Source organism: Ovis aries, chromosome 1 (genome assembly GCF_016772045.2).
Source record: "Ovis aries strain OAR_USU_Benz2616 breed Rambouillet chromosome 1, ARS-UI_Ramb_v3.0, whole genome shotgun sequence".
NCBI lineage: Eukaryota > Metazoa > Chordata > Mammalia > Artiodactyla > Bovidae > Ovis > Ovis aries.
Window position 1 is genome coordinate 69,591,484 of NC_056054.1, and position 24,844 is coordinate 69,616,327.

Genomic DNA, 24,844 nt, shown 5'->3' on the forward strand with positions numbered 1-24,844 from the left:
TGGAATGTAGTTGATTTACAGTGTTGTGTTAGTTTTAGGTGTGCAACAAAGGGAACCAGTTATACATACACCCACTCTCTTTTAGAGTCTTTCCCAGATGGGCCATGATGGAGCGCTGAGCAGGGCTCCCTGTGCTGTGCAGCAGGTCCTCACTGTTAGCTTAGTGTCTGTGTAAGCCCCAGTCTCCCAGTTTGTCCCCCACACTCGCACACTTAGATCTTTTGTTAAACGCAGCCCCCGATTCGCTTAAACTTTGATATGTTTAGCTTTGGATAGTTTATTTATGGAATAATCTAAAATTAAGGAGAATGATATATGAGACACAAAGGTAGCTAGTCAGTAATATCTTGGATTTTACTGAACTAGTAAATAGATATTAAATGACTGGCACTTCTGTGTTCAGCACTGTGGACAATATAGAAGAAGCCTAATACCCCATCCTCGAGGAAGAACTTCTGTGAGAAGACAAGGTGAGCACAGGAAATAGTGCAAAACAGTGGATAATTTAGTTTTGAATAGAGTAGAACAGACTTTGAGTGATAAAGACAGGAAAAGGAAGACTAGAGAGTATCAGTTATGACATGGAACAGTTGGGATTTTTCTACAACTATCAAGGTAAAAATACTCCACCAGGCTAAGATGAGAGTCTCTACTAAGAAGCAATAGAGATAAGCTGCTGCATACATTATGAGTAGAGATGTATACCAGATGTACATTTTGACCCAATGCCAATGACCAAAAATTCAATTAGTTTTTATCTATAGCCAGACAGCACCAAGATAGGATGAACTTCTAGAGTAGAAGAATCATTTCATCCAGAAAATTAACTATTACTATAGTTTATTGCTAACAATAGTAGTTTTGACATGTTCAGTTCAGTTCAGTCACTCAGTTGTGTCCGACTCTTTGCAACCCCATGAACCGAAGGACTCCAGGCCTCCCTATCCATCACCAGCTCCCAGAGTTCACTCAAACCCATGTCCATTGAGTCGATGATGCCATCCAACCATCTCTTCCTCTGTCATCCCCTTCTCTTCCTGCCCTCAATCTTTCCCAGCATCAGGGTCTTTTCAGATGAGTCATCTCTTTGCATCAGGTGGCCAAACTGGTTGAAATGGAGTAAAAATGTTCTTAGAGGCTTGTTTTATCAGTCAGTAGAAGAGTAGAATGCTATGGTAATTTTATGTTGCTTGTGAAAACTTAATTTTATATATAAACAATTTGTAAAATTTTTCAGTTACTTAGCAAAATAGATTGACAGTTAATACAAACATTCAGAAAAATGTTTTCCAATAAATTATTTAATAGGAACTAGGAGGTATGTCTCAAAAATTCTTCATCTTTAACTGTTGAAAAGGATCATTTGTAACACTTTATGATTAAATCTTCAGCCTTCATAGATTTAAGACAATTATAAGTTGTCTTAAGACATTCTTGTGGAGTCTAGAATGCTTATATTTGAAAGTGAATATTCAGGGAATAACAAATCTGAATGATATGATTGTTCTAATTACTGAGATCATTACACCCATGCAATCACAAGATCAGTGATCACACACAGGTTTTTAAATCCCAGAAATGGTGCTCAGTTTGGGCTAGACCTTTGGAATACTGACTAACTGCTTTGTAAAAGGAGGATTTGGGCCAAATACCAAGACCAAAGCCGAACTTCTCTATATTCCTTCTTCATTAAAAGAGAGAGTCTGTGTCATATACCTGTCACAAAGCCATACATCCAAAAGAAGAAGAAAGAAGTGTTTTCAACTGTCTGTAGTGATGAGAACGTTTGAATGCACAATGTGGTTGCACTGAAGTTTAGGATTTGTTCAGGATTTATTAAGGAAGTCAATGTGTTAAGATAGCTTAACGGAGGGAAGATGAAGACCAGGTGTTGCTCTGTTTCATTGATTTTTTAAAGGACTTGGCATTCAGTTTCTTGCAGACAGTATTTAATTACCATTCTGAGCAAACTGGTTAAGACTCATTAGAAAAGATATAAGAATAAAACCTTTAACCTTGAACCACAGATAGGAACTTTGTACTTCATTTTTAACCCCACTCACTCAGAATAAATGAACAAGTGATTCAGTTTATTCTGACTGTATTTTCTAGCTCTGTTTTCCTGTCTAATTGCATGTTTTCTTTTTTTAAAAAAACTATTCTGAGGGTCTCAGAACTTACTTGAAACCCATTGAAAAGAAATGTTTGGCTACAACTCAAGATTGTCACATTATTACTTTCATATGCCCAAGGAATTTAGGTATTTCACATTGGAAACTACTCACTGTCCAGGCTATTTGTTATTTCAGTGTTTTGAAGCAGCCCTGATAATAACATTGAGTTCATGTCAGTCCATGGACTCACTTTGGTAGCTACTATGTGCTGGACTGTGCTTGGCACTTTACGCATGTTACCTGATTTCCAAAAAATAGTTGTGTTATCCTCATTTTATAGGTGAGACATGACAGATTAAGTAATTTCAAATTACACAACTAGTAGTTGGGTTTAGACCCCAAATCTAAGTCAAGAAGAGAGGTCTTAAGTGGTCTTACCACCAAAAAAGAAAATGGTAACTGTATGTGATAGAAATGTTAATTCGCTTGATTGTGGTTGTCATTTCACAATGTATTCGTATATTAAAACATCAAGTTGTGTACCTTAAATATATATAATTATTATATGTCAATTATACCTCAGGAAAGCTAGAAAAAATTTTAAAGAGTTTATTGTTGGTTGTCTTGGTAATTATCAGTATTAAATGTTTTTTTTTTTTTAAGTAATTTCATTTATTACCTCTTTAGACCCCAGGTAAGAACTCTACTTGAAATGGTTGTTACCTGTGAAACTAAACCTCTGTGACATCTAAGCTAGCCAAGACAAGAGGTACAGTGTTCCTTAGTCTAGTAAGAGGTAACCAACAGATTGTAAAAAAGAGGAAACTCGCATGTCATTTTCCTTTTATATTTATAAACTGTTATCACCTTTTTCTGTCATTCTTACTATGTAAATCTTTTCAGGGTACTTTCTGCATTGTTTACACTAAATTAAAATAAAGCCTAGATGAAACAATATGATGTGTGGGAGTTGCTTCATAATTATCAAAGTTAGGGGATGTTGAATAGGGGGTTGTATAGATGAAATATGATTGACCAGGATTTGATAAGTCTCCGTTGTGATGACTATGTGGGAGTTGATTTTATGTTCTATTTTTATATATGTTTGAAATAAATTTCAATTGTAATTTTTTAGAAGTTTCAGGGAAATAAGCCAAAAAACTCCATTTTGATGGTGTGTGCTTAGTCGCTCAGTTGTCTTCGACTTTTTGCGACCCCCTGGACTGTAGCCTGCCAGGCTCTTCTGTCCGTGGGATTCTCCAGGCAAGAATCCTAGAGTGAGTTTCCATGCCCTCCTCAAGGGGAACTTCCCAATCCAGGGATTAAACCCAGGTTTCCTGCATCGCAGGTGGATTCTTTACCATCTGAGCCACCAGGGAAGTCTGTTTTGGTGGAGGGGATGTTATAAAACCTTGTTGTTAAGCTGGTTTTTCCAAATATAAATATTTGGAAAACTCTTTAGTACCTGCATGTCAAAATCTTTTGCTTAAATTGAGTTTGCTCTTTTCAGTAAAATGTCAGTTACTTATAATACAAAGAGACCTCTGGTAAGATAATGCATTTTGGGATCTTCAGATTCTGGCAGGACAGTTTTAACAGATATGTGACTGTAGGCCAAGACTTCTAGGTGAAGTCTCTGAGGAAACACCATATAAATGACAGTGACTAGTGTTGGGAGATCTTTTCAATCAATACTGGCGGTGGGAAAGAGTTGACATAAATAACTGTGTCTTTCTCTTTGAAATAGCAATCAATAATTGGAACTTGTAGAACAATGATTCTTAAGCCAGTTGTGCATCAGAATTACTTGCGCTTTTAACGACAACAGATGCCTGGCTTCCCCCTAGAGACTGAGTTTCATTTGGTTAGGGTTGGGCCCAGACATTAGTATTTTTCAAAAGCCCCCCCAGGTGCTTCTAATGTGCAGCCAGAGTTGAGAGCATGTTAGAACTGAACATAAAGCAGCTTTTTCACCTTTTTGAAGAATCTTTCCCCAGTGAATAGAGCTGTCCTTTCCACTGAACTGCTTCATAGGCATTTATCTGGAATGTTACATTGATTTACCTCTCATAGTGGTTCCATCAGGAGTTACTTGGTAATAATTAACTGTTGTCAGTGTTGAAGCAAGATATTTTCTAAATATGATTTGAATTAAAATTATATTTGACACAAGTCCTTTTTAAATTTCATCAGTAATGACTGAAGGTATTTTTTTTCTAAATCTATTGAATTTCCAATTATATTTTGAAACTATGGTTTTAAAATGTTTCCTTTCAAATATTACTGTTTTAATTTTTGAATTATCACTCAAAATAGTGTTTGTTTAGCATTTGTGCTTGAAATTATTTTGGTTCTGCAAAAGGGAAAAATGTGATAGCAGGTAAAATTTTGCTGTTCTGCTGCTTGAAGTGCTTTGAAGTGAAAGCAAGGACCTTGTTCCTCAGTGCCTGAAACAGTTTAGAGCAGGCATTCAGTAGATTTTTTGTTGACTCAGTAAATACATTCATGAAATCTAAAATTTGTCTTAGCTTTGAGAGATTTGAGTATTACAGAAAAGGAAATTCTATTAATTGCTTTTGCCATTTTATTTTATCCTTCTTTGCTTATCCTTCTTTGGCCTTTTTTGGTTATGTGCTGGATTTTGTTTTAGTTGCTACAGGTGAAACAGTGAACAAAATAAAATTCCTTCTCTCATGGAACTATTTTATGTAAAATTTTGAAGACAATATGTGTGTTATTATTATGTGGTGATACACCCTTTTCCCAGTTCCATCACCTCCTTTTCTCCTCAGAAGCAGGGAAAGAGGGGATGGTACTAAGGAGGGAGGAAGTTGTGATTTTATATAGACTGGTCAGGGAAGACCTCATTAAGAAGATCCTATTTGTATAAAGACCTCAAGGTTGTTAAGGGAACAAGCCATGTTGCTATTGGTGAAAATATATCAGACAGGAGAACAACAGGTAAAAATGCCCTGAGGCAGAAGAAGGCCAAGTATATTCACAGAATATTAAGGATGCTGGTGAGGCTGGAGAAATGAGCGAGGCAACAATACAAAGAGATATGGTTAGAGAAGTAAAGGGCAGGGGTTGGCTGTAGTATAGTTATATAATCCTTGGAACCATGGTCATTCTTTGACTTTTACTCCAAGTGATACGGAGAGCAGTTTGTGGATTCTGAATAGAAAGCTGACATGATCTGACATATTGTGGCAGTATCGCTCTGGCTGCTGACTTGATAATTATAGTAGATGGTCAGAGGCAGGAAGACTATTTAAGATGCTGTTTCTGTAATCTAGGCATAGATTAATAAGTAATAAGTGGAAGTAATAAGTGATCAGATTTAATTTTGAAAATAGAACCATCAGAATTTGAAGACCGATTTTGACATGGGATATGAGGAGAGTCAAAAATTTGGGCATGAGCAACTGGATGGATTCTGAAGGACTGCGTAGCCATTTACTTAGGTGGAGATCCCTGCAAGAAAACCCAGTTTGGAGAGGAAATAAGGAGCTCAGTTTTGGCTATACTAAAATTTTGAGATGCCTGTTAGACATTCAAGTGGAAATGAAGGTAAATCACTAGTCTAAGTCTGGAATTCAAGGAAGAGGTCTAGGCTAGAGATAATAAATTTGAGAGTTGTGAGCAGGTAGTTCTCTAATATTTAAAACTGTGATGTTGGATGTCACCACCAAGGGAATGGGCATATATAGAAGTGAGGAGTGACCCAAGAGCAGAGGCCCTGATGCTGCTGCTGCTACATCGCTTCAGTCATGTCCGACTCTGTGCGACCCCATAGACGGCAGCCCAACAGGCTCCACCGTCCCTGGGATTCTCCAGGCAAGAACACTGGAGTGGGTTGCCATTTCCTTCTCCAAAATTAAAAGGTCTCTGAAGGCATGCCAGGGAGAGGAAGGGGAATCAGGCAAGCAGAAACCAGATGAAGAGTGCCTCCTAAGGAGAAAGGAGTGATCAGCCATGTCAAATGCTTCTTGTAGATTAAGGTGAGAACTGAGAAATGTCCATTGAATTTGGCAACATGGATATCTTTTGTACATTTAATCCTCACAAGAACCCTATGAGGTAGATAGTACTATTGTCCCCAATTTACTAAATTAAGAAAAAAGTTTTACAATCACTGAACATGTCCAAGGTAAAACAGATCTGAATATTGAAACCATATCTGTCAGACTCTTCAGCCACTGTTCTTGCTTTTTTTCCCTTTAATATTTACTTATTTGGCCGAGCCAGGTCTTAGTTGCACTGTGCAGAGTTTTTTTTTAGTTGCAGCATGTGGAATCTTTAATTGTATCCTGTGGGATCTAGTTCCCTGACCAGGGATTGAATCTAGCCCCCTTCATTGGGAGTGTGGAATGTTACCCTGTGGACCACCAAGGGAGTCCCTGTACTTGCTTTTTATATCAAGTAGACTTTTTGGAGACATTTTAATTATGGGAAAAAATTAAGTTAATATAACAAAGATATGCTTATTCACTCAAAATTAATAGATTTTAATATTTTATAAGGTTTGATTGGCATACATTTTAAATAAAATAAGTATAGGTTAATTTATTCAAAAAATTAATTGAACCTCTTCCGTCAGGCATTTGTTCTGGGCATTTGGATTAAATATGTGAAGAACACAAATATTCCTGCCCTCAGTCAAGGTAAAACAGATAATAAACAATAATTATACGTTAGAAGGTGAGAAGTGGTACGAGGATAAAGTAAAATATATAACAGAAAGGGAAGCTAAGAGTGCGGGGCTGGGAGGTAGAGTTACACCTGCTAATGGTATGGCCCAAATAGACCCTACTGCAAAAGTGATGTAAGAAAACTTCAGACGGGTGGAATCACCAGTTCCAAAGACCTAAGACATGAAGTCCTCTTTGTCCTTTTCCCCAGCCCATTCTCCTTTGCTCCCCAGGAGCCATCAATACTCTGAATTTCATATGTATCTTTCCAGTCTTCATTTTATACTTTCAGTACATATATTTATGTCCATAAATATGAGAATCTGTTCTTGATTTGTATAATGTCATTCCATACTTGCTGTGTTTAACTCAAATTACGATGAGCAAAATGTGTAAGTTTAGTTCCTTCATTTTAACAACTATTTAATATTCTATAAAAATGTCACAATTATGTTTCTGTTATAAGCCGTGTCACATCAGATATCTTCATGTACATTTCCTTATGCATAGTGAGAGTTTAAGGTTTATATTGAGAAGTTATTCAGTTTTAGTTTTATTCAGTTCAGTTCAGTCACTCAGTCGTGTCCGACTCTTCGCAACCCCATGAATCGCAGCACGCCAGGCCTCCCTGTCCATCACCAACTCCCAAAGTTCACTCAGACTCACGTCCATCGAGTCAGTGATGCCATCCAGCCATCTCATCCTCTGTCGTCCCCTTCTCCTCCTGCCCCCAATCCCTCCCAGAATCAGAGTCTTTTCCAATGAGTCAACTCTTCACATGAGGTGTCCAAAGTACTGGAGTTTCAGCTTTAGCATCATTCCTTCCAAAGAAATCCCAGGATTGATCTCCTTCAGAATGGACTGGTTGGATCTCCTTGCAGTCCAAGGGACACTCAAGAGTCTTCTCCAACACCACAGTTCAAAAGCATCAATTCTTCGCTGCTCAGCCTTCTTCACAGTCCAACTCTCACATCCATACATGACCACAGAAAAAACCATAGCCTTGACTAAACGGACCTCAGTCGGCAAAGTAATATCTCTGCTTTTGAATATACTATTTAGATTGGTCATAACTTTTGTTCCAAGGAGTAAGCCTCTTTTAATTTCATGGCTGCAATCACCATCTGCAGTGATTTTGGAGCCCCCCAAAATTAAGTCTGACACTGTTTCCACTGTTTCCCCATCTATTTCCCATGAAGTGATGGGACCAGATGCCATGATCTTCATTTTCTAAATGTTGAGCTTTAAGCCAACTTTTTCACTCTCCTCTTTCACTTTCATCAAGAGGCTTTTTAGTTCCTCTTCAGTTTCTTCCATAAGGGTGGTGTCATCTGCATATCTGAAGTTACTGATATTTCTCCCGGCAATCTTGATTCCAGCTTGTGCTTCTTCCAGTCCAGTGTTTCTCATGATGTACTCTGCATATAAGTTAAATAAGCAGGGTGACAATATACAGCCTTGACGTACTCCTTTTCCTATTTGGAACCAGTCTGTTGTTCCATGTCCAGTTCTAACTGTTGCTTCCTGACCCGCATACAGATTTTTCAAGAGGCAGGTCAGGTGGTCTGGTATTCCCATCTCTTTCAGAATTTTCCACAGTTTATTGTGATCCACACAGTCAGAGGCTTTGGCATAGTCAGTAAAGCAGAAATAGATGTTTTTCTGGAACTCTCTTGCTTTTTCCATGATCCAGCGGATGTTGGCAATTTGATCTCTGGTTCCTCTGCCTTTTCTAAAACCATCTTGAACATCAGGGAGTTCACGGTTCACGTATTGCTGAAGCCTGGCTTGGAGAATTTTGAGCATTGCTTTACTAGCATGTGAGATGAGTGCAATTGTGCGGTAGTTTGAGCATTCTTTGGCATTGCCTTTCTTTGGGATTGGAATGAAAACTGACCTTTTCCAGCCCTGTGGTCACTGCTGAGTTTTCTAAATTTGCTGGCATATTGAGTGCAGCACTTTCACAGCATTAGGTATTGCTAAATTGATTGCTCACATCAACAGCATGTTTAAAAGTAAAATTTCTTCGTGTCCTTAAAAGCCCTTAGTATTGTTAATCTTTTATTTTTGCCAAAGTAATGGAGTGAATTACTGTTTTTATATTAATTTCTCAGCTTAATGATGAGATTGAGCTCCTTTTCAGATGTTTACTGGCCATTCCGCTTTCCTCCCTGTAAATTGCCTCCTCAAGTTAATTTATTGGCTGTTTTTTTTTTCCCCCAAAATCAGTTTTAGGTTCATAGCAAAATTGAGAGAAGGGTGCATTTACTTACATCCCCTGTCCCCACGTGTGTGGCCTTCCCCATTAAAACCATCTGCCCCCAGAGTCATACATTTGCTAGAATTGATGCACCTATATCAATGACATCATCATAAGTCAGAGTCTATGGTTCATTCTTGGTGTTGTGCGTTCTATGGGTTTGGACAAATATTGAATGGATAGACGAGTACATGGAGTATCATAGGGTATTTTCACTGGCCTAAACATCCTCCATGTTCTACCTATTCATCTATCCCCCCTTGCCCCACAGTTCCTGGCACTACTCCCTTCCTATTAATATCTCCATTATTTTACTTTTTCTAGAATGTTGTACACTTGGAATCATACAGTCTGTAGCCTTTTCAGACTGACTGTTTTTACTTATATGCATTTGAAATAAATCCGTGTCTTCATAGCTCATTTCTTTTTAGGGATGAGTAATATTCTAGGGTCTGGATGTACCACAGTTTATCAGTTTACCTACTGAAAGATATCTGGGTTGCTTCCCAGTTTTCACAGTTATATAAATAGAGCTGCTGTAGACATCTGTGTGCAGATTTTTGTGTAGACATTAAGTTTTCAACTCGTTTGGGTAAAGAGATACCAAGGAGTTTGATTGGTGGATTGTATGGTGGGAGTATGTTTAGTTTTCAAGAAATAGTAGATTGTCATCCAAAGTTGCTGTGCCATTTTTTTCCCACCAGCAATGAGAGTTCTTAACATCCTTGCCAGCATTTGATTTTGTTGATTATCAGGATTTTGGCAATTCTAAAAGTGTAGTGTATCTCATTGTTTTAATTTCCACCTCCCTGATGACATATGATATAGAGCATCTTTTCATATGCTTATTTGCCTTTTTTTAAATTTTATTTTTAATTAGAGGATAATTGCTTTACACTATTGTGTTGGTTTCTGCCGTATAACAACATGAATCAGCCATAAGTAAACATGTTTCCCCTCCATCTTGTGCTTCCCACCCAAGCCCCCATGTATCTTCTTTATATATATATATATATATATATATATATATATATATATAAAATTTTATATAGTTAGCTATTTTTGGCTGTGCTGGGTCTTACCATGGAGGGAGCACAGGCTCTAGTCACACGGGCTTCACTAGTTGCGGCACAGGACTCAGCAGTTGTGGCTCTCGGGTTTAGAGCGCAGGCTTAGTAGTTGGGGCACACGGGCTTAGTTGCCCCACAGCATATGGAATCTTCTCGGACCAGGGATCAAACCCGTGTCCCATGCATCATTAGGCAGATTCTCATTTCATTGCGCCACCAGGGAAGTCCCTGTACAGGTTTGTTAATGAAGTGTCTCTTGAGGTCTTGGACCCATTTTTTAATTGGGCATTTTGTTTTCTCATTGTTAAGTTTTAAGATTTCTTTGATATTTTGGATAACAATCCTTTATCAGATATTTTTGGCTGCTTTTTATCAGCTTATATCATTTTTTCATTTAGAGTGATCCTTCTAAATGTTTTCTGAGAAATAAGATGACTACAGTGTACTTCATTATCATCAACTGCTAAGTGATAGATTTTACTTCTGATTTTTTAAAAACTTTTCTTGAATAAAGATGCCTAGTCTTAAAATGTGTCAAGTCAACCCTGACTTCTGAAAATTATGGATTATGACATTCCTTAATTGCCTGCTGCAAACCTAGCAAAAGCTGAATTAAAATCAGAAATTGCTTATCTTGTCAGTTTTAATAAAACATTTGATTAGGGAAAAACAAAAGATACGGTTAGGAGGCGTGTCTGTGTTTGTGTGTTTTAATAAACCATTCAGTTTAGTTCCCCATATTGTTCCTATATCCCCATCTTGTCTAACAGTGGTATTGTTATATAAATGTGAGGCTAGAACACTTCCTTCTGAATATCAAGCTACATTATTATACTGTTGACTCTTTTCCATCAAATATAACAAGGATTTAAAAAGTGTCCTTTAACACATGATATCATAAAACTGAGTTTATCTAAAAATAGAAAGTTTATGTATTTAACTGTAACAATCTTTTGGTAAATTTTACCTGTCTTTCAGGTTAACAAATAGAAATATTATACATAAACCTGCAGAGTGGACCTTAATTGCTTTGGTGTTGCTGTCAATGTAAGTACTCTTTCAGATTTTTAAGTCTAAATACTAAATATGAAGAATTTGACTAGGGAAAAACAGTTAATTCATTAGTTCTCTAAACTTCTTTGGGAAATATACCTTTATTTTGCACCAGTTTTCCTTATGATGGAATAACTTTCATGTAAAGTGATACGCTGTATTTTGATAAGCTATTGTCATTCTCTTTATATGTTTTACTATCTTTTATTCTCAGGGCATTTTTTTTTTTCTCAAATATTATTTGTAATCACTTGAAAGAAAAAAACACCCCCATGTGGGATATACTCAGGCTAGTCCGTTAATTTCATTTTTAACAGTGCATTTATTTTATTAATGTTAAATGGCCTCATTATTTTACATCTATATTTTTCCCAGTATAACTAATGCTATTTCATTTTTCATCACCATTCTTATTATTAATACCATCAGAAAAGTTTTGTTTTCAAAATTAATGTAAAATCAAACAGATTTAAAGGAACTAAAGTAGATACTACACAAGCACATATAAAACATTTAATACTCGTTCACCTTTTAAGAAATCACTAGTGGTTTCTAAGGCTGTCTTTCAGTAGAGTTAAAACCATCTAGTAAGTGTAGTGTTTTTCAGCTTGAATTGCAAAAGTCTTCTTTTGAAGACCATTCATTACTGCATTACTGTTATTACTTGCTACTTGTTAGGTCATTGAAGCCCATAGGACATTGAATACTTACTGGACACTCACAGGTCAAGAAGTGTTATGAGCCAGCCTCATAGCATCTTCAGCCCTACATTTCTTTCTTTGATATTACTTTAGTCTGACATATTATTCTGGCTTCACTGTCCCAAGGAAGACTGTGCTGGGAGGCATTTGAGTAGGCTTCACTGAGCCAGCATCTGTGTTGCCCAACGAGATACAACTCACATGATTCATTAAATCAGAACACAGAAAATAACTTTACTTGAATGCCCTGACATAAATTTTTTATCAACCATAAGAACAAATCTTTTGTCATTTTTACTATTCAATGTTCCAGTTGAATTGGTAATTTGTGAAACAGATCTTATTAATTTTTTAGAAAGTTCTTTCCATTTTATGAAATTTGTAAATATTTTGCTCACTGGCAAAAAAAAATCAGTATCTCTGCTCACCCACCATATCCTATGCCTGCTAATAAACCCTCATAGATAACTGTTCAACTGTACTTCTGCAATTCATTACACTAAAGGGGAAGTAACTTTTTTGGTTGACAAGTCAGAGGCCCAAGGCTTAGACGTAATCTCAGAATCTTGCTTTCTAAGCCAGTGACTGGAAGTATTATCTTAATGAGCAGCTGCTTACTGAGGATGCACGTTAGATCCTACTTTTTGTATCAGACTCTTGCCAGATCTTCTCCAAAATGTATAACAAGGAACAAAAAATAATATGGAAAATGAAATTTTAAAACTGCCATCGAAACTTCATATGATTATTTCATATAAAAGTAATTTTATTTTAATAGAAGCACCCACGTTGCCCAAAACACTAAAAGCTTTGCTAGTTCTTTTATGTATTAATACTATTTGCCTTCTCTCGCTTTGGATTTAGTGTAGGGATTTCAAGGGTCACTGACCCATGAAAATAGTAATTTAATCGAAGAAACAAAACTGTGCACATCTTAAGGTGCATATTTCACATTATGCAGTCTAGCTGAAGGTTGTAGCGGTGAACACTTTGCTTTTGTCATTCACCTTGAATTCTCTTTCATTCCTCCCTAAACCCTGCAGTTAGTTAGATCTACCCATCTTTCTCTAGTCTTTGGTACTTTTGAGCCCTTAACAACTAAAAACCTTTCCAGTTAGGGCCCTTTTGGCTTCTTTTAAAATCTTTAGTCACTTGTAGACACGAAGTTAGCTGGTACTTCTTTGTTTTTGCCTTTCAAGTCTTGTTTTCGCCGTTCAAATCTTGTTTTCTGATAATTTTCTCATAACTTTTGCTATAGGCCCTCTTGAACATTCTTTATCTTCCATAACTGAATCTCTTTATTTTTTCGTCATTTGTTCTCTTAAGACTTCTGTCCCCATACTGCTTTATTTCTTACTTCCTCATTTCTCAGCAAATTCCCTTTAGCTTTTCATATTTCTGCCCCCTAGGGAATCTATGGCTCAGTTGATAGCCCTTTTTCTTCTTAGCCTGTCCTTTCATCATCATTTTACAGTAAATATTACCATATGAGATGGGAGTAAAATGAAAATACACAGCCATCATATTAAAACTCATCCCACTGGCTTCTGTAAAGTATAATTATACTTTAATATATATTTGCACTCTTCTTTCCTCCCACTTCCAGTTCACACTTTTTTTATACATAGTGAAGTGAAGTCGCTCAGTCATGTCTGACTCTTTGCGACCCCATGGACTGAGCCTACCAGGCTCCTCCGTCCGTGGGATTTTCCAGGCAAGAGTACTGGAGTGGGGTGCCATTTCCTTCTCCAGGAGATCGTCCCAACCCAGGGATCGAACCCGGGTCTCCCGCATTGCAGGCAGACGCTTTACCGTCTGAGCCACCTTTTATTTATTTTTGGCTGTGCTGGGCATTTGTTGCAGCAGGCTTTTCTCTAGTTGTGGCAGACGGGCTACTCTCTAGTTGCAGCGTGTAGGCTTTTCATTGCAGTGGCTTCTCTTATTGTACAGGCTTAGTAGTTGTGACACTCGGGCTTAGTTGCTCTGTGGCATATGGGATCTTCCTGGATCAGGAACTGAACCCACGTCTCGTGCATTGGCAGGTGGATTGTATACCACTGAATCACCAGGGAAGCCCCACAGTTACTTTTTTGGGAAGACATTATTGTCACTGGGGAAAGAAAAAGCAGGTGTGAGGGCTAGCATTAGATAAACAACCTTAAATCCAGGGGAAATATGGAGACTTCACACATTCCAGGAGGCATGTACATATAAAAAGAAAGAAGGTAAACACATATTTGTAAAATAGTAACTCATCATTCAGTCTTTAATTTATTGCCGCTAAGATTGAGCATAGGCATACATGGGATTTACCTTTTATTCATTTAATTATCCTATGATTCAGAAAATCTTTGCATCTACTCTCAAATTGCCAATGGAATTTTTAAAGTCATTGTAGACATTTCTGAAATTCATATTAAGAAGTGAACTTCTTAGAAATCTTAATAGCTAGGAAGGAGGTCCTGAATGGTAGTTGTAGACACTGAAGATGAAGAATATAGTAAGATAATATGTTTAGTATTATTATAACAATGGTACTATTCTTTGTGAATATTGCAAATTTTTATTATTTCAGCATTAGTTTAATGTATGAAAGCTGTTTTCAAAATTCCTCATGCGAAGCACTTAGAAAAGGATACCTATACACATGTAATTAGTAAATGGCTCAAATCTAACTCTTGATAGAAGGGAAAATCAGCATTTTAAGCAAAACATGATAGTTCAGACAAGAAAACTGGGTCCTGAATTTTCACATCTATTAAGAATAAATAAGGTGTGTCTGTAGCAAACCGTCTTTTCCTGGTAACTTCCCTTGAACTTTCACAAACATTAACATTTTAAAAATTTGAATCACAATGTGTACTTTATCAGTGTGCACTGATGGGAATTTTATACCCATATAATCTCAAAGAAGTTGATGAAATCAAATTGATATTCTTGATCAATTGGTACTCTGTTCATTTAGATTTGTCACTAATTCCATAGTGAGAAATGGAATGGCCAGTATGACTGCAACATTTATTGATATTTATACTATGTATTCAAACCTAAACCATTACCAAAAGCACACCGAAAAACCTTTTAAAGCTTAAGCTGCTGCTGCTGCTAAGTTGCTTCAGTCGTGTCTGACTTGGTGCGACCCCCTAGACAGCAGCCCACCAGGTTCCCCCGTCCCTGGGATCCTCCAGGCAAGAACACTGGAGCAATATACATTTACTTAACAATGAAGGAATTAATATGCCTTTGCTACTCACATTTTTATTTAATACATGTTATAATTAACAAAGTTCTCAAGAACTCCTTACACATTGAAGAACTTACAGTCATGATTAACACTAATATTTTTTTAAATAACTGATTAGAATTGCAATAAAGTAACCCAGTAGTTGGTGTTGTTGCTTAAGCTCTTAGCTATAATAGCTTTGTCTTTGTTGAATTTCAATAGTACTTTATGATTACAGATTATATGTTGAATAATATGAAGTTGAATCTGATTTTCTCACATCAGTATGCTCTAGTAAAGATATTAGGCTCTTTCCACAGTCCTGATGCATGATTTTCATAAAAATGTATGTAAGTATATCGTCTCCCTGGTGGCTCAGAGGTTAAAGCGTCTGCCTCCACTGCGGGAGACCCGGGTTCGATCCCTGGGTCAGGAAGATCCCTTGGAGAAGGAAATGGCAACCCACTCCAGTATTCTTGCCTGGAGAATCCCATGGACTGAGGAGCCTGGTGGGCTGCAGTCCACGGGGTCACAAAGTGTCAAACATGACTGAGTGACTTTACTTACTTACTTGTAAATGTTTTAGTACCTAAATGTGCTATTGTGTAAAACTTGTTAATGTATTTGTATATTTCAGTGTTGTTTATACATCAGATTAGAAAGCACAATAAGTGAAGTCGCTTAGTCATGTCAGACTCTTTGTGACCCCATGGACTGTAGCATGCCAGGCTCCTCCATCCGTAGGATTTTCCAGGCAAGAATTCTGGAGTGGGGTGCCATTTCCTTCTCCAGGGTATCTTCCCAACCCAGGGATCAAACCTGGGTCTCCCACACTGCAGGCAGACTCTTTACTATCTGAGGCAGCACAATAAATTACACTAAAGTGTGCTCGTTTTCTGATGCCTTCTCATAGTGTAGCATATATTGGTTTTTATATTCCTCATATTCTCATCTGTCCTCAGTATAGGGAAACAGAAACTGAAGAATCACTGTTTATCATGGTCATGGTTTTCAGAGTAGTTTCTTTAAGAAGATTTTGACTGCTTTTTGAGATTTTATAGCTGTAGGACACACCCCCTCAGCTCAGTCCTTTTCCTCCTTCCTCTCTTCCCTTTGGTCTTAGTCCTCCCAAGTCTTCTTTGACCTCTGTCATTATACTTGAACCTGTAACATGCAAATGTTAGGAAAGCTGAGAAATCTAGAGAACAGTCCAGACCAAGTCTGGCAGCCAAAAAGATACAGCATAGGAGGCTATGAAGAAACAAATCGATTGGCTTGAATTCCTTTATGTGCAGCACTTGTGCCAGAAGTGGTAATCTGTTTCTTCAGTAACTTCTTGTATCTAAAATGTCATTTTTTCACCAGAGTTTAATGTGGAACCTTTGTAGAAAGACCACTGCTTATGTAATGTGATAATCTATAGCTAACTGTAGCATAGGAGTCAAATGTCTCTTAGTGGATAGCTAGAGAGAGGTGTTATTGTGTTCCATGAGAATGATTTGGTTATCTAATGAAGGAAGAAGTAAGTAAATACTTAGTTGCGTTGTACTGCTTAGAAAGAATGGAGGGTAGAAAGTGACTTGTGGTAGTCTAACATGGATATATGCTATTCCTAGTTTTATGCCCTTGATGTTCTCTAATGGAAAGCTTTCAAGATCATCTCCAAAAATGTCTGCTTTCATTTTATTTATCTGAACTGTCTGTTTCCAGTGAACTGTGGCCCACTTCCTAGACAGAGACCACGCAATAGTTTATTCCCCCTAAAAGCTTTGAGTATTCCCGTCGTTCTGGGAGTAGCATGTAAGTCCTGGGAAATGGTATTTAAATAAGCTCAACTTGACCATGATCACTAAACAAAAGCCTTCACTGGACGTGGGCAGCCACTTTAGGTAACCATCATACAGATAGACACTCAGGAGAGCCACTTCCCTAGGGTACTAGGCATGAACAGAAAGATGTGACTACAGCTTTTTGCTTCAGCAGATTGTTTTTTATAGTGCGCCCATCACTAATTTCCTTAGAGAAATTTGTGAGCACACCATGAAAAATGAAGATATGGTTCCTTAGAAATTTATTGGTTCTCAGAAGTATTCCAAAGCCTTTCTCAATATTCCCAATTTAGTTCTCAGTATTTGAGACCACAATAGCAGATCACTGAAATAATTTTGTTTCCTTATAATTACAGATTTTATATTTAACTGAATTTTATTGAGATATAATTCATATAACAAAATGCACTATTTTAAAATGTACGGTTCCCTGGTTTTTAGTATACTCACTGTTTTGTGAGTGAGTGTGAGTATACAGCAGTGTGCTGTGAGTATACAGCAACTGGCACCACTGTCTCATTCCAGAACACTTCATCATCCCCAGAATTATCTTCATATCCATTACCTTAGTCCCAGTTTTCCCTTCCTCCATCCCCTGGCAATCTAGTCTACTTGCTGTCTCTCTGGATATACCTATTCTGAACATTTCATATGGATAGAATCATGTAATATGTGGCTTTTGTGTCTGGCTTCTCTCTCAATGTATTCTGGGTTCACTTCATGTTGCAGCATGTAATAGCACTCCGTTCCTTTTTATGGCTGAGTAATATTCCATTGTATGGATATACCACATTTTATTTATCCGTTTATCAGTTAATGGACCTCTGGGTTATTTCCATTCTTTGGTTCTTAGGAACATTTGTGTGTAAGTTTTTGTGAGAACATAAGTTTTTGATTCTCTCAGTGGAATTAATGGGTCGTGTGATAACTGTATTTATCTGAGGAACTGCCAGACTGTCTTCCACAATAAGTGCACTGTTTTAAATTTCCATGGGCACTTTGTGAAGACTCCATAGATTAAACTGCCTCATACCCAGTAGCCCCACCAGGCTTATGTTTGTAGTTTTTCAAATTTTAAATATGCTTGTTCTGATTAAATTTAGACCTTCATGGACCTGTAACATCAATTTTTTATGTTCTGGGAATTTCTACTGCATATGCAAAATGAGCCCCTTCACACACACGTCATTGTGAACTTTAAGTAAAGTACCTATTTACTGAGTGTTAAATAATAACTGGATTATTCCTAAGCCCCCTATACATATGGCTGACTTACAAGAAAAATACAATATTTTTTAATTGAAGTAACTTTATCCTCAGCCACCAGGCTGTGTGGGAACCCAGATACTTTCTAAAGGAAAAATAGTACTTCTTTAAATTTTTAACCAAAGCCTACTTTCTTCACTGAATTTTTTTTTCCCTCAGAAGTCCTCAAATTTTTGGCAATTTTATAATGTTGGGTTTTTAATCCATAAGTAGCTAAGAGTCCCCAACCTTGGGCCAGAATACATATTAAAGTCACCAAGGGTCTTCAGCAAAAAGATGTCTCCACAGCCTCCCCTTCCCAAGCAGCACAGTAGCAGCAGTGGGGACAGCTGGTAGCAGGCAGCACTTGGCCCTTACCAGTCACACCTCGACTTGAGAAGTCAGCCTCCCTCCCTACCTGCTCCTGACATCTTCACAGCCTGACTGAGTGCACTGAGAGCATAGCCAGGGGAGGCCAGGAAGCATGAGGCTTAATTAAGGGCACTGTTATCCCAAGCCTTAGGGTTCTGTACTGTAAGAGTGTGATCATCATTGTGGACACTGCTGGTTGGTTCCATTTCTGTCTTAGAGCACTGAAAAAGTTGTAGCCACTATTCTGAGAGAATTGTTTCATAGCAATAATTATGAAGAGAAGTTTTTCTAACACCAAAGCTGCTCTATAGAGCTGTCACAAACAGGATTTAGATATAAAGTTATACTCACAATAGCCCAGCCCTTTAAGCAAACCAACGTGTAATATATCACTACTAAGTGAGCTACAAAGAACTTGTTTCTTTTGAATTAGAAATATAAATGGAAAGCATCCCTGCTTCCTTATTAATAGGTAATCCCAAAGCATTAAATGCAAACATATCAGGACATAAACCATCTGTTAGAAGAAAAACATTTTATTTTATTTGGCTATCATGGTCTTTTATAACAAAGTTTTTATCTCAGTTTTCTAGATAGTAGTTCTGAAATAGAAAGTTCATAATAATATACTTCTTCATGGTATGCTCTTCTTTCAGAAGTCCTTAACAGTAATAGCCTCACATGCCTCTTGGTTTTTCAAATTATGAGACTTTAGATTTGTGCCTTGGATAAAATGAAATTTATGTAAATTATTATTAAGTATTATATTTTTGTAAATGTAATTCCCTCACCCCAAAGACCACCTTTATCTATGCAAGGGTTCTTAAAAACCCTAAGTTCAGTCTCATTCTGGATTATATCTTAATTTTTCCCTTGCATTAGCAGTTCAGCCTTGCACAAGTTTCTTAACTTCATTGTGCATTTTTTTGGTCTTGTTAGTAATAAGAGGGGGACTAAATCCTGGTTAAATTAACTTGGCAGTGTGAATTCAACTATGACATCTTATAAGCAGAAACTGTTTTAATGCAGTATGTCAAAGGCTACTGAAAGAGACAAGATGATTATTTTAGCATAGGAAACAGTGTAACTGCTGAGAGTTATGGCGACACTGTCCAGGTGTTATTGCTTTGTTCGGTATCTTAGTCCTTAAGCTTGGCAAGAAATACATTAATACTGCTAGCCGTTCCTTCTGTGGAAAGATTACAGAGTGCTCATTTAAGTAAATGGGATGAATACCCCCAAGATTCCTTTAGTCTCTGTCTACTGTAGACCTTGCTGACATTATACTGCTCTCCACATCAAAGATGAGGAAGCTACTCTGGATGCTAAAGGGAACAGTGAAGTGATTTAGTACCTCAGCATTATACTAAAGGTGGTGAAGAGCAAAGTAGAATGTGTAAGTTGATTTTTTAAATTTCAAATTGTTTCCGATTCTTTGTTCAGATCACATTTACGGACATTTTAGAATAGAATAGAATAGAATAGAATAATGCCTTTCCCCACCCCCGCTTTCATTGATGAAAAGATCCCAACCGTTCATTGATAGAACTTCTTTGAACTAGGTATCTGTGTTTCATCTCAGATAGTACCATCTGATTGTTAGCTAAAGGATTGATAAGCTACCTTACCTGTTGCCCTGATTTTTAGTCTAAAGAGTTTGTTAGGACTTTTTTTTTTTTCATGTTTTTAATATCGTGCCATAAAAACCAGCATAAGAAGGGCCCACATTATACCAGGAAGGATGAGACTCACACTTTGCTACAGCATCAGAACTGTGAATCTGTGTAGAGGCTGGCGTCTACACAATAATGGAAATGTTTTCAAATGTTAGAAATATGACTTTAAAATGTTTATTGAACAGCTGCTGTCAGTAAGATTGTGAGGAATACAGATTAAACAGAGACAAAGACCCTGCCCTCCAAGACTGCTGAGGAAAGGGGGAGAACTGTATGTTCACAGGTAACGACAGGCAAGAAAGAAACACAGACTCGTGGGACTTGAAAGAAGCAAAATAGCTCTACTAGGAAGATCAAAAAAGATTTCACAGAAGTGGGATTTTTGATGGGCCCCAAAAAGAGAAAGGGTTTCAAGAAATAGAGATGAAAGGTTGAGAGCATTCTAGGAAGTACCTGTATAATGAAAATAGCAGAGAAGAGAACTGGAAAGAGTGGTTGGAAAGTTAGGTGTATTGTAGAGATAGAACCTTTAACGGCAAGGAAACTTATTTTAGTGGACAGTGAAAGTCACTGAAGTTTTGAGTAGAGAGTACCTTCCTGAAGCCAGTGCTTTAGGAAGATCAGTCTTACTGGAGTCGCATCTATCCTGTCTTCCACCTAACACCAGCCCCTCCAAGGCTTCCGCTTGATCTCACTGTGGCTCAGCCTCAGCTTACACCACCCTGCCTTGTTCTCCTCATTCCTGCCACTCCAGCCCCTCTCATCATCTTTCCTCTCGCCATAGGACCCAGGTGGTTCCCTTTATCCAGAATGTTCTTCCCACTCCTATTCCTTTGGTTAATTCCCCCTCATCTCTCAGAAGTTGAAGAAGTGTTCCTTCCTCAAAAAAACGTTTCCTGGACTTCCCTGAGTAGATCAAAACACTTTATAATGGGCCATAACACCATGAACTTATCTTTCATAGCACTTGCCCTGTTTTCAGTTTTATATTGAATTGTATGATTACTTGATTAATATCTGTCTCACTCAACTTGAAGATTTTAGGACTTCACTGGCAGTCCAGTATTAAGACTCCCCACTTCCAATGCAGGGGATGTGTGAGTTAGATCCCTGGTCAGGGAACTGATATCCTACATGCACAGCCAAAAAAAAAAAAAAAAAACTTGAAGATTTTAGGGGCAGGTTCTATGTCTGATTTTATGCACCATTACATGCCCTGCACTTCAGCATCACAGATTTAAAATAAATACCTAACGGTGAATAAAAGAATGAATTATTAGGAAGCAATCATTTCTGACTTTTGGTTGACTCTTTCCTTCCTGCCTCTCAAGTGCTTCCCTTCTGCCTACAACTGCTTATTCATTTTTTAAAGTTTAAAAAACAGAAAAGAAAAAATAAATACCTATCCTTTCTCCATAACCTTGCTGAGCTTCCCAGACTATCGTCCTTTCACTTCCGAACTTGTTAAAGGAGCTAGTCTGCTGTCAGTGATTCCAGTGCTTTTCATTGATCCCTTGCATTCTGGTTCTTGCCCACAGCATTTATGAAATTGATTTTCTCAAGTAGTAACAGCCTAGTTAACCAAAGAACACTGAGTCCGTGAATAAAATGATTACAGTGAAAATGAAACGAGAGACACAGATGAGCTCCAGATACAAAGTTTAGCAATGGAGATAAAGGGGGGACAAACATGATTTCACAAAATTAAGACAGATAACTGGGAAAGATACTGGTTCTTTTAGAGAAGAGAATATGAGGAACTAATTGAAGGAGTTATTAGATTTGATTTAACCTGTTCTCCACGCACTGAGACTATTCCTATTCAGGCATATTTAAGGTGGTGGTTATTGTCCAGTTGTTAAGTCATGTCTGACTTTTTGCAACCCCATGGACTGCAGCATGGCAGGTTTCCCTGTCCTTCACCATCTCCTGGAGTCTGCTCAAACTCATGTCCATTGAGTTGGTGATACCATCCAAACATCCCATCCTCTGTTGTCCCCTTCTCCTCCTGCCTTTAATCTTCCCCTGCATCAGGGTCTTTTCCAGTGAGTTTGCTTTTCGCATCAGGTGGCCAAAGTATTGGAGCCTCAGCATCAGTCCTTCCAGTGAATATTCAAGGTTGATTTCCTTCAGGACTGACTGGTTTGATTTTCTTACAGTCCAAGGGACTGTTAAAAGGCTTCTCCAGCACCAGAATGCAAAAGCATCAGTTCTTTGGCACTCAGCCTTCTCTGTGGTCCATCTCTCACATCCATATATGACTGCTGGAAAAACCATAGCTTTGACTATACAGACCTTTATTAACAAAATGATATCTCTGCTTTTTAATATACTGTCTAGGTTTGTGTAAAATGAAGCAGGGCAAAGGCTAACAGAGTTATGCCAAGAGAACACACTGGTCATAGCAAACACCCTCTTCCAGCAACACAAGAGATGACTCTGTGTAAAGCAATTATCCTTCAATTAAAAAATAAATTTAAAAAAATTTTTAAAAGACGACTCTACACATGGACATCACCAGACAGTCAGTACCAAAATCAGACTGATTATGTACTTTGCAGCCAAAGATGGAGAAGCTCTATACAGTCTGCTGACTGTGGCTCAGATTATGAGTTCCTTATTGCAAAATTCAGGCTTAAATTGAAGAAAGTAGGGAAAACGACCAGACCATTCAGGTATGACCTAAATCAAATCCCCTTACGATTGATTATACAGTGGAGGTGACAAATAGATTCAGGGGACTAGATCTGGTAGTCAGAGTGCCTGAAGAGCTATGGACAGAGGTTCATAACACTGTACAGGAGGCTGTGACCACAGCCATCCCCAAGGAAAAGAAATGCAGAAAGGTGAAATAGCTGTCTGGGGAGGCCTTACAAATAGAAGAGAAGCTAAAGGCAAACGAGAAAGGGAAAGACACACCTCCCAACTGAATGCAGAGTTCTGGAGAATAGCAAGGAGAGATGAGAAAATCTTAAGTGAACAATGCAAAGAAATAGAGGAAAACATTAGAATGGGAAAGACTAGAGGTCTGTTTGAGAAAATTGGAGAGACCAAGGGAGCATTTCATGAAAGATGGGCATAATAAAGGACTGAACTGGCAAGGACCTGACAGAAGCAGAAAAAATTAAAAAGAGGTGGCAAGAATACACAGGAGAACTGTACAAAAAAGGTCTTAATGATCCAGATAACTTTGATGGTTATGGTCACTCACCTAGAGCCAGACATCCTAGAGTGTGAAGTCATGTGGGCCTTAGGAAGCATTACTACAAACAAAGTTAGTGGAAGTGATGGAATTCCAAGCTGAGCTGTTTCAAATCCTAAACGGTGATGCTGTTAACAGTGATGTATTCAATATGCCAGCAAATTTGGAAAACTCAGCAGTGGCCACAGGATTGGAAAAGGTTAGTTTTCATTTCAATCCCAAAGGCAATGCCAAGGAATGTTCAAACTACCACACAGTTATACCCATGTCACATGCCAGTAAGGTTATGCTTGAAATCCTTCAAGCTAGGCTTCAACAGTGGACTGAGAACTTCCTAATCTTCAAGCTAGATTTAGAAGATCAAAGGAACCAGAGACCAAATTGCCAACATCTGTTGGATCATGGGAAAAGCAAGGGAATTCCAGAAAAAAAATCTACTTCTGCTTTGTTGACTACACTAAATAGTCTTTGACTCTCTCAAGTGAAGTCACTCAGTCGGGTCTGACTCTTTGCGGTCTCATGGACTGTATCCTACCAGGATCCTCCATCCATGGAATTTTCCAGGTAAGAGTACTAGAGTGGGTTGCCATTTCCTTCTCCAAGGGATCTTCCCAACCCAGGGATCGAACCCAGGTCTCCTACATTGCAGGCAGACATTTTACCATCTTTGCCACCAGGAAAATCCCTTTGACTATGTAGATCACAACAAACTGGAAAATTAAAGAGACAGGAATACCAGACCACCTTATCTGCCTCCTGATAAACATGTATGCAAGTAAGAAGCAACAATTAGAACCAGACATAGAACAATGGACTGGTTCAAAACTGGGAAAGGAGTACGTAGAGGGTGTATACTGTCACCCTGCTTACTAACTTCTATGCAGAGTACATCATGCGAAATGCCAGGCTGAATGAATCACAAGCTGGAATCAGGATTGCCAGGAGAAATAACAACCTCAGATATGCAAATGATACCAATTCCAATGGCAGAAAGTGAAGAGGAACTAAAGAGCCTCTTGATGAAGGCCAAAGAAGAGTGAAAAAGCCGGCTTAAAACTCAACATTTGAAAAACAAAGATCATGGCATCTGTTCCCATCACTTCATGGCAAATAGATGGGGGGAAAAGAAAACAGTGACACTTTATCTTCTTGGGCTCCAAAATAACTGCAGACAGTGACTGCAGCTGCAAAAATAAAAAGGCACTTGCTCCTTGGAAGGAAAGCTACGACAAACCTAGATAACATATTAAAAAGATTTAGGGTTAAGGCAGTTGAAAAGGTGGACTAGAAGCTACCAAATGGTAAGAGAAATTATAGTCATTATTAAGATGAGTGAGAGGCCTGGTTGAGAGTATTAAATGCAGTGAAACAGAGCTGCATCTATGCCAAGGCTGCTTGAGCAATACAG

At 38.0% G+C, this 24,844-nt stretch overlaps 1 protein-coding gene across 17 annotated transcripts in view; it reads left to right on the forward strand.

The window, feature by feature from the left end:
• The window catches only part of RPAP2 (RNA polymerase II associated protein 2), a 115,008-nt gene that overhangs the window by 39,763 nt on the left and 50,401 nt on the right, over positions 1–24,844 (forward strand). For 13 of the 17 annotated variants that reach the window (XR_006060064.1, XR_001039614.4, XR_001039615.4 and 10 more), the window contains exon 11: positions 11,114–11,182. Coding sequence is in view for 9 of the 17 variants with exons in the window: in XM_012176171.3 (XP_012031561.1) it covers positions 11,114–11,182 (69 nt within the window). In the remaining 8 variants the exon portion in view is untranslated. Of the gene's footprint in view, positions 1–403; positions 3,070–3,249; positions 9,353–11,113; positions 11,183–24,844 lie in introns of those variants that run through there. The other 4 variants (XR_006060074.2, XM_060411641.1, XM_060411649.1 and 1 more) reach the window with 4 other exon arrangements.